The 11,462-nt window shown below is 28.4% G+C and overlaps 1 protein-coding gene across 2 annotated transcripts in view; it reads left to right on the top strand.

The window, feature by feature from the left end:
* LOC106461763 (protein transport protein Sec24C-like) overlaps positions 1–11,462 on the top strand; it is a 56,704-nt gene that overhangs the window by 25,827 nt on the left and 19,415 nt on the right. For both annotated transcript variants that reach the window (XM_013921611.2, XM_013921612.2), the window contains 5 exons: positions 979–1,094; positions 4,220–4,344; positions 5,473–5,551; positions 6,598–6,710; positions 10,072–10,165. In XM_013921611.2, coding sequence (XP_013777065.1) covers positions 979–1,094; positions 4,220–4,344; positions 5,473–5,551; positions 6,598–6,710; positions 10,072–10,165 — 527 coding nt within the window. The remainder of the gene's footprint in view (positions 1–978; positions 1,095–4,219; positions 4,345–5,472; positions 5,552–6,597; positions 6,711–10,071; positions 10,166–11,462) is intronic.

The following is an 11,462-nucleotide window of genomic DNA, read 5'->3' as shown; positions in this document are numbered from 1 at the left end:
ATATATATATATATATATATATTATTGGTTATACTCTTTGAAGTATACACATAAAATTGTTATTAGTTTATGTATTTTAAATGACTAGACTAAACATTTGTAACATTTGGGTAGGCCTAACAAGCAGTGAATAACTCCAATCACAATTTGCATTGCTTTTACGTATATTTAGTAGTGAATTAAAATAACTTTGTCTTGTATCATGAATTACTAAAACTAGCAGAAACACTGCCCTATGGGTGGCTGTTTGTGCTAACAATTACTAATTGTAGTATTCATACCTCATTAAAAAAATTTAGAAAAAAAAGTGAACATTTTCTAAAAAAAGTTGTTATAATTGGAAGTACTGCATGGGAAAAGTGTTTGGATTGTGCTCTTTAGTCGTACAGAGCTCAATTTTTATAAATTTTACTGATATAAACTGTAATGTTTTTATATTAAAAGTGTTACCATTTATTGAAAAATTGAGTTATTTTAAGAACTCCAGTTTCTCAGTACTACATTTAAAAATTACATCAATAAAGATATAATCAAACTGTCATGTACAATACTAGTGAATGTTTACGTACATATATAAACATGAAATCTTAGTTAAAAATGATAATACTCATTTATTGTTTAGGTTTATTTACAAATATTATTTTCGGGTCTTGTATATTACTTGAAACCATGAGGAGAGTATGTGATTATTAAAAAATTAAAAATAGATAAAATTTGAATTTTATGGACGATACGAAGTTTTTGGGAGTTCAAAATAATGTACTAAAACATAAAAAGTAATAAGTTCAAATCTGGAGCAAATATAAATATTGTAATAATTTCTTATAAATACCAAGTTGCTTAACTTTATATTCAGCCCTTCAGTTATGTCATGTGCTATAATTTCTCTTAATTGTTAAATATTTCTTATCTTATTTATCCTATATGTTATTTTGATTTTAATTTTTTGCTATTTGGCTCATTTTTTTCTTTCTGTAGTTCCTCCAGAATATTTTTCTCATCTTGATCACATGGGACAGAGAACAGATAAGTTTCAGAGACCTGAGCTGTGTCTGGGATCATATGAATATTTAACTACAAAAGATTACTGCAAAGTAATACACATCTTTAAAATTGTTGTAGTACTTTAAATAATAATTATCATAATAGCTATAATTTCAGCTGAATTTATATAAGATGCAAAAATAAACTGAAAAGTTTAGGACTGTATAAATTGTTAAACTGTCATAAATTTTCTCTAAAGCTATGATTTGCAAAAGAAAATATATTTGAATATATACTGGTATTTCTGTGTAGTAACTTAAGAGTTTAATCTTACACCTAGATTATCATATATTCTAAGTAATTGCTTTATTAACACTTTCACTATGGGCATCTTTTCTGCTCATGTCACGAGGTTTGAGTGAGTTACATTCAAAATTTAACTACTTTCTTATCATGGTATATGGATAACAAGAAAACATAGTTAGTAACCCAAATCTTAATAGTATACAATTTTGTGTTCTCAATTTTATAAGGCAATATTAAAAACATTCCCTAATTTCCCTTAGTATGAGAATTTACATTTTATCTCTGGTCGTCCTATCTTCTCTAATTTATTTACCACCTTTCCAAGAAGTCCAAAATTTAATATAAGTCTTTATAATGTTGTCATTGCTCAAGCAAAGCATAATTTTTTATAGCCTTCTATTTTATTTAGTTACAGAGCCATAAAATAGAAAATCAGACCCCTCTTGTCGTGCCCACCTGTCACATCCTCTCTTTCACAACTTGTCAATAGTTCTCTTTGACGATTAATATTATATTATTTATAGCCAATAGGAAGCAAAAGTTTCAATATACCAATTGTTGTATTATATTATGTTGTTTTCTGTACAGAGAATTGTATATTTCACTTGCAGTTCAAATTTTATTCCTATGGGAAACACATCAACGAGCTTAGCCGAGTTTTTAACAGCTTTTCTTGCCTGGTTAGAAATCCAAAAACATTGTGAGAGTTATGGGACATTTGCTTTATGAATGTTATTATTCTGTGTTCTTTGGTGCATTATTTAATAAAAAAAATATTTACTGTAGTAGTACGATTAGTATTAAAAATAAATAAAAATAAGGTTAAGTGTCATCTACAGTTGACAACAACAAAAAGATAACCGAAGTACTTTATTTCTTGTTTTTTATGTGTATTCTTTATTTATTATTATTATAAAAGTAACTAAAATGTAAAAATTAGAAACTTTTTAGGTTAGATAAAGTAAAATGAAGAATAGTAATAACAAATTTTCATGAAGTACACTTGTGAGTAGCACGTGTGTAATGTAATTTGATAGAGTAATGTGAGCTATATGTTCGCCAAGTGATTTACAACTTATATGGTGCAAATATTAGTTAGATATGGTTCAAAGGGTGATAAAATTAAAGCATATACAGATGAATACTGTTACAAGTTTAAAGCAATTTAGGATAAACAAGTGTAGTTTCTTGTTATGATTTGAAGTCATTCTAGAAAGGGTAACTTTGATTTGTTTTTGTTGGTTATTGTGGTTCATAATAGGGATTGTAAGGAATTACACAAAACCATAATAGAACACTTGGGCAAAAAACACCTTAAACAGTGAAAATTCAGTTCCAACAATGCTTTAAAACCCTTACTATTGACTGCTAAGGCTGTACACACATAAAAATTATGCAAGGATTACAAGTCTTTTATAGAGAAAAAATCTGAATTTTTAATGAAGTATTTTTACTAAACATTTCTCCATGAATATGTGGAGTGAAAGTGATTTTCATGTTAGTATTAAAATACTTCATCTGAAAATTGTCATATTTCATTTGTGCAATCTTCAGAATAAATTTAAAACGTTTTTTTTGTTTGTTTTTTCAGTAAAACTTTACATTTTATTTTCAATACACTAGCTCGATACGGGGTATATGAAGTTGACCGAACTTGTAACTACCATATAAAAAAAATATAAAATAAGTCCAAATTACTCTTCCTTTTTAGAATTACTTCAGTTTGTAACAGGAAACTAGATTTGTTATCCTAAATACCTTAAAACCAGTAACAGTATACATTGATTTCTACTTAAATTTTATTATTTTATTGCCACTGGAACCCCTGTAACTGATAATCCTGCCACACAAGTTGTAAATCACTCGACAAACATGTAGGTTACAGTTATCTTATCAAATTATGTAATGCACAAGCTCTTCTAGCTGTTTACGAGTGTACCCTGAGAAAAAACTTTCATTATTTATTTTTATCTAGCCTAATAAGTTTATAATTTTTAAATTTTAGTTACTTTTATAATAATAAATAAAAAAAAAATACACATGAAAAACAAGAAGTATAATACCTACTTGGGTCCTTTTTTTTCTATCTACTGTCAATGAAACTTAACCCTACTTGTTTATATGAATGGTACTACTGCACTAAATAATATTTTATTTAATTAACTAATGCACAGTATAATAACATGTAAAAAGCAATCGATATCCTATAAGTATCATAATTTTTCTGGCTTTCTATCTATGCAATAACAGCTGTTAAAAATTCAGCTAAACTTGTAGATGGGTTTCCCATGGGAATAAAGTTTGTACTGGAAGTGATGTAGACAATTTTCTGTACAGAAAACAATGTAATATGTCATTTGATAGATTAAATCGTTGGTTTTCTATTGGTTATATATAACATAATATTAAACATCAGAAAGAATTATTGGATATTTATGAAAGAGAAGATGTCACAGGTGAACATGGCAAGTGGGTCTGATTTTCTGTTTTATGGCTCTTTAACCAAATAAGATTGAAGGCTATAAAAATTATGCTTTGCCTGAGTAACAACAATAATATAAGAAGTAAATGTCACATTTCTTACACTAGGGTGAGATTGAAAACTTTTTAAAACATTTCCTTATGAAATTAAGTACTTAAATTTATATATCATCAAAATTTGATTTATTAGTTTTCTTATGCCAAGTTTATTCATATACATTGATAATAAAGTAGTTTAATTAAATCTTGAATGTAACTTTCTAAAGTCATGAAATTTGCACTTTGACCTGCCTGTAGCAAGGGGGTTAACCAGATAATTCAAGTATTGATAAACAGAAAATGAATAATTAAAATTTCTATGTTTTTAACTTAATATTTTGTAAATTGCATTATATTCCAAATATAGTAACAGTTTTTTTTTTGTTTGTTTTTTTTCTATTTCTTTCAGAATGGAGTATTACCTAAGCCTCCTGCATTTATTTTCATGATTGATGTTTCATACAACAGCATCAGAAATGGAATGGTGAAGCTACTTTGTGAAAACATGAAAGAAGTTTTGGCTTTTCTACCGAAGTATGTATTTAAATCATCCAATAAGAATTTAACTCTAATTCAGTACCCTATATCTTGCTACAGTTGATTTATGAGGGCTTGAATGTGCCTAATGAACAAAATATGTCAACTGCCCTGTAGAACAGGTGACCAATGAAAACCATAGAAGTGTAGGTTTGAAACAATCGCAACATCTGGTGTCAATTTCCAGTATTATAATTTACAAAATTGACATTGACAAGTATATTCAGTCTATGGAAAGAAAATATGGGTTTAATTTCAGAAGTAAGCAAGCAAGCAATGGCTGTCAAATCTATATTAGACAACAAAAAAATTTCATAGTCTTACAAACAGGATAAGGAAAACAAGAATTTATTCATGTTTTCCAATGGCTTTACCCCATAATGCATTGAGGCTATTTATTCTGGTTTGATATGTTTTCACATTTGGTGTATTCTAGTGATTGGAGATAGGCAGAAATATAAAAAATAAATTATTCGAGTTAGTAAGAAATCGTATCTTTGTCTCTTCTTATTTGCTTAGGAAATCAACATGGCTTTCCTGTAACATTCAATTTCAAATAATTTTTAAAACATGAAACAAGAAAAAATGATTGAAAAGCCAGGCTGGTATTAAACTTATTTTCAAAGAATGTCATTTGGAAATTTTGTTCTTTAGAGAAAAATATTATTTAGTGTTTGCAAGTGTATCTTAACATTTAAGTGTTTGTTTTTTTTTACTTTTTTAAAATTAAAAATGCTACTTCATAGTCATTGCTCTCTCTTGACAAAACTAAGTTTTACTAGTGTTTACATTTTGATTTTTATTGTTAAAAAATCTAAGTTCTTAAGTAAGGTGAAAAAAGAAGTTATGATAGAATACCAAAAACAGAGTGAACTTTGAGCCCAATAATTTATAGTGGGGAGACTGTAAAGGTTTGTATTAGTTTGTCTTGTAAGCTTTTTCACTACTATGTTATTTAAATAAATGATAATCCATAAAATATTTGTTTTATTTACCTATACTAAAAGTAAGAAAATAGTTATTGATAATTAAAAAGACCATTGATTGTGTTTTTTATATTTTGTATGTGTTTATGTTGATATTACGAACTTGTTTGTCTTGAAACATGATTGATATATGTTACAGAGAAGTAGGAGCACCAGCATCTGTTGTTAAAGTTGGGTTTGTCACCTATAGTAATGTTGTTCATTTCTACAATGTCAAGGTAATTTTTAGATCTCTCTAATTTAGTACATATTTTTTGTGATTAATTTATTTGCCATTTTCCAGTTAGAGAAAAAAAATGATAGAAACTGCAATTTACTTTTAAATAGTTTTAGACCACATTTGATTTTATTTCATATTTTTTAACTTTTAATTTCACCATACACTGATGATTTTGCTACAGCCAGTGTTAGGGTAGAAAAAATAAAGTGTCAAGTCTTACAAAAAAAAATGAGTTTCTGGAGGCTATTATGCAAATGAAATATCAAAGTTGTAAGATGAAGAGAAATATTTTATTCTTAGCATGATAATCACCTTTACTAAATGATGTATAATGCTACGTTGTTCTCGGTACAAATTTTTAGTTATTCAGTCTATGGATTGAAAATTGCTCTTGCCCAGTTGAGATCAAGGAGCTAAGGGAATTAATTATAGGACATTGTTTGCTTTATGTGTGTTATTATTCTGTGTTCTTGGGTGTATTTTTAGATAAGTAAAAATTATTTAATGTACTAGTATCATCATGGCATTACTTTACAACATTCAATATGGAAACTTGAGCTACAAAAACATGAACAATTATTTGTGTATGAAAACTAAATAGAAATTAGAGGAGTTTCAGATAAAGTTTATTTAACTCTTTCACTGTGGCTGGGACATATATTTTCTGCAGTGAAAGGGTTAATAACAGCTGATTGAAACATCATCCTAGCAGATTTCAATCGTACCCAATTTAATTTGACATTGTTTCTGAAAAAAATTAATATCATAAGATGACATGCTGTGTTTTTTTGCACATGTGGAAGATAACCTTTTTTTTAATGGAAATTTAAGTGCATTAAATAAGTGTCTTTGAAAGAAATATTGCTGTGTTCTTTTGGAACTTCTTTTTATAACAGTATAATACCACATGTCATTATTTGAGTTAAATTGTTTCATAACAGACATGCTTTAGAATGAAGAAAAATGATTATCTCCAATGTTTTTATAATACAAATATTGTAGTCTGTTCCAGTATGCAGCAGAAGATTTTCTTTTTTTTCTTAGGGAAACCTGGCCCAGCCTCAGATGTTGGTGGTTCCAGATGTCCAGGAAATGTTTGTTCCACTCTTGGATGGCTTCTTAGTGTCTGCAGAAGAGGCAGAATCTGTAATAGATAGGTATTGTCAAGCTTCTCTAACCAGTGCTATTAACTCTTTCATTGCCTTGTTTATAGTGTTGTATAACTACTTTAATCTCATATATTTCCTTTACAAAATAATTTTTTGAGACAATTTCCCACAATATTTTGCAAATGCTCTCAAATTGTGAGAAGTATTAAGTAAAATAATTATTCATGCATTTATTTCCAGAATATCAAATTAATATGAAACATACATGATTCATTTTAATCAATTAAAAAAGCTGACTTTATTGCATACTCTTTCATTTACTTAACAGCACATTTGTCTTGGTTAAAACAAAGGTTGTATAATGTGTCCCATGTATATGCCTGTGGCAGTGCCTTAGAGGGGAACATGTACTTGTTCATGGCAGTGAGAGTTGAACACCAAAATAACATCTTCACATGCAGCAAAGATATGAGATGAATTTGAAAGTGTACAGCAGTGTTAACAACAATAGTTTTGTACTTGTAGCAGCAGAAGAAGCATTATATGTATTTCAAAATTATTTGACGATAACTGGATTATGATAAATATTTGTACCTTACTTCTCTTGTGCCACTATTTCATCTTGTTATTAATATAAACATTTTGTTACTAGGTTAATTTGAAATATCATCTATTTTAATAAAAAATCATTGTAGTGGGTCTATGATGTTGAACCCAAGTAGAAAAGTTTAAAGGAAGTATAAACATGTACATTTGATGGGTAATTAATTTCATTTTAACTTTATTTATCCCTTTAAAGCTCATTAATTAGCAGGTATAATGCTACCTCTTACCTTGTATTAATAAAAATTAATAACTCATAAAAATTAATAACCATATCTGAAACACAGACACATGGTATAACTATGGGACCTTTTAAAATATAAATTTTATTTTATTTTGGTCAATTTATGTTTCATAATATAATAAAAACCACCATATAAATTCTGATTAAGAAGTTAGCACACAAAAGTTGTAATGGTTTTGACACGAGACCCAAAACTTGAGTGCTTTCGAATAGTTCACTATTCTTCTTCAGGAGAATTGAATTATTCTCTTCAAGAAGAATAGTGAACATTTCAAAAGCATTTAAGTTTTGTGTCTCATTTAAAAACCACCACATAACATAGCTATTTACTACACCATTACAAATAACCCAGGTGATTGTTGTCTTGGAAGCCAGTTTTCATACAACACCATAGTAAGCCTAATGATGTTATGTGCTAGGGCACTGATGAAAGAAATGGTGCAGTAAAGTGCCATCTAAAGTATTAAAACTCATGTAATTAGATAGTATGTATCTCTCTCTCTGTTTTATACTTAAGTTATATATGTCATTCTTATGCTAACTTGTGTACATATGCTCAAAAAATGTAGTATCTCTACCTTTGCTTGTGGGGAAAAAATGTGATTCTAGCATTGATCAACTTAATGATGGCCTTGAATTACATAATTTGTGAGTTCTTATGAACAGCAAATTAACTGCTGAGACAATTATTTCAGTAAAATAAATGAACATGGAGGGAAACTCATTCAGTTAATTTATTACCTATTTGTGACTTATAAATAATAAAAAAAATTGTATTTTACAAGACAAAAAGGCCCTAATTAACCTCAAGATGCCCATATACAGCATAAGTAAAAGTACCTATTAAAATGTTGTGTTGTACTCTTGGTTTCACTCAGAGCTGTAGCTCTGAGCTACTTATAACACACATTGCGAAAAGTAATTGCTGAGCATTTCAGTCATGCTGAGAGCCATTCAACAGTAATATATCGTAAATCTATCTATTTATTCTTTAATTTTTGTCACATTTTGAAATGTGAACGATAGTGTGATTAATTCATAACAGTTTATTGGAGAAAATCCTGCTTGCAAAATAAAATTTGGCATAAACATTATTTGTGCCTGTTCTCCCGTAATTTCAAAAGTGAATGATATTGCGGCTGCCATAAACAAGAGACAGATGAACAATCGGACACCACGGTTTGTAATATATAAGAAATTGTACATTGTTTTCAAATCTGTTGTAACTAAGTAACGAAGGAAAGAAGCCATATGACATATTGCATGAAAGAAAAATAAGCCCAGGTTTCAGACAATATATTTACAATTTTGTCAACTTTAGAAATTCGAAAATTATAAAACCTGTGGATGGTTGAATTGCACAGTTCTTGATATCATCAACTTCAAACATTCACTGCTTTTAAACTATTTAAGCTAAATATAAGCCTCATATAAATGAAATTTATTAAGCTTACAGTTTAGTTTCATTCACCAACAAATTGTATCTGCATATGTGGGAAAAATAAATTTTTACCATCTCAATAATTACAACAGAAGGCAAAAATCGAAGCTTAGGGCTAGCAGTTTCTATTTGTTTAGTTACTTCATCCAAATCTTAATAAAAATATAATTTAAATCAAAAGAATATTAACATTTCAGTTATATTCTAATTTGGGGAGATTGATCATATTATTTTTAAAAAATTTAATGTCATTATTTTGTCCCTGTAATAACCCGAGAAACCGAGCTGGAAATGATTAAGCTCTGAAAGAATTACATTTTAAGACTGTGCTTTTTAGTTTTAATAATTTGATTTTACTGCTGCCATGTAATGAAACACTGAACTGTGAAAACAAATGGGAAAATTGTAACTAATTGTACTAAATAACATGTAAGAACTAGCCTAAAGATTGACTTATATAATACTGTTATCATCAAGTGAAATGTAATTGTCAACTGACAGCTCCCAGAAATGGGAAAACATATTTAAACAAACTTCACATTTTCCATGGTTTTCTAAAACAACCTACTACATTCAATCATAACTGATGCTGTTGTATACTTGAATATTCTAGTTATGTACCATCAGTTTTATTTTTATGTAATATCTGAATGTTTGTTATGTACAAGAAAAATTAAAATTGAAGGAAAACAAATTTGAGTATCTGTATTATAATGCCATTTTTTTTTGTCGTAATGTTGTAATTGATGTTTTCAGTAGGAGTATGTTTGGCTGTTTAATTTCTCTTCAGATTTGTTCACAGCTCACTCACATGCCTGAAAAGAGCATAAATTATTATAATGATTTAATTTCTAGTTTTTATAGATTTAATTTAGTATAAATAATGTTTTTAGTGAATTATAGATATTCAATGAGTGACCTCAAAGTGTCCTTTTATATCTTCGCAAGATTGATACATAACTTATATCTCTATTGGAATATCACCTTGTAAGTTTAGAGAGAAAATCTCTATATTTGATAGTAAATTTGTACAACTCATTTGCTTCTGTTCACAAATTATGAAATTCAGCAGCTGTATAAAACTAAAACTGGAGCTTTTTGTATTTTCTTTACTTCACTAGCTTAATGGAACAAATACCACAGATGTTCATGGCCACAAGAGAAACTGAGACTATTTTAGGACCTGTAATACAAGCAGGGCTTGAGGCACTAAAGGTATTTTGTTGGTTTTTTTGTTATATACATTCTGTTTTGTGATTCTTTGTTGAATGGCTTTATAGTGTTTAAGTTAGAATTACAAAATTACTACATTATGACAGATGCTGCAACAGTCTCCTGCAATTTGCAGAAGTTTGACTCGGGAAGGATACTTGTGCAACAATATATAAACAGTAGCTGAAGTATATTAACATGTCCTCACAAAAACTGTTAAAATTTTGTAGAAGATCATAAGTATCTTGTACACAAAGAATGACATTATTTTAATTAAGTCTTTCTACTAAAAATGTTATATATTTATTGTAGTTATTTGCACTCACTCTGAATAGTTCAAGTGCAAGGTGATTTTCATTTTAAGTATAAGAAAATAATTTTTTTCACCTTACACATTTTGAGTTGTATTTGCACAACCTCTAGAACCTCTTAAATGAATATCAAAAATTTTTTTTGAAGAAAATGTTTATATTTTATTTTTCATTTTCTCTATCATATCACTAACTATAGATATTATTTTCAACATACAGTGCAATGAAATGTTTAATGTTAAAATAGAAAAATGTACGTACCTTTTAATTTTTTGTAGGATATCTTAAAAGATATCTGTAATATTTGTAATTTAAGGTATTTTCCTTTATCGTTTATTATTCATCTCAGCAGAGATGAGCAAGCCTTTGGCAAAATTATCTTACCACTCTTGCAAGATTGCAAGCCTTGACAACTGATGCTAAGTATGATGTAAAAATATTTAAACCTTTCAATTATGCCTTATAAATTATAAATCATACATAATTAACTAAGATATAAAAATAAAACCTAAAAGTAATTTAACTGTCTCTCTAACTATAACATAGTTATGTAAGAAACAACCTTAAGTGCTATCATGGACAAAGCATCCAGCAGTACTACTGGTAGTTACATCTACCCAATGATAACACTTGAGCACCAATTTCAAAATAACTATTGTTGGATTATAGTGTAAAATGAGCTCTTTCTTATGATTATAAACATGTACATCAAATAAGTACATGGAGCTGGTAAATCTCAAGGCTGGCTCAGTAAAACCTTTGTGAAATTTACAGACAAAACTTTCATAGAAATCCTTGATTAAAAAATATGATTTTTTTGTGTACAACAGACTTGTAATGTTTACTAAAAGTGGCAAATTTCATGAAGATACAATTAACCCTTTCCAGACGGGTTACGGTGAAAGGCCATGTCTCGCATTGTTGACTTGCATTCAAAATTTTATTGAACTACTATTTCATGAATTTATGTCAATAAGTTTGGTATCAAA

The sequence above is a fragment of the Limulus polyphemus genome, unplaced genomic scaffold (assembly GCF_000517525.1).
Source record: "Limulus polyphemus unplaced genomic scaffold, Limulus_polyphemus-2.1.2 Scaffold1026, whole genome shotgun sequence".
In the NCBI taxonomy this organism is placed as follows: Eukaryota; Metazoa; Arthropoda; class Merostomata; order Xiphosura; family Limulidae; genus Limulus; species Limulus polyphemus.
This window is presented reverse-complemented; position numbering and strand designations above follow the sequence as displayed.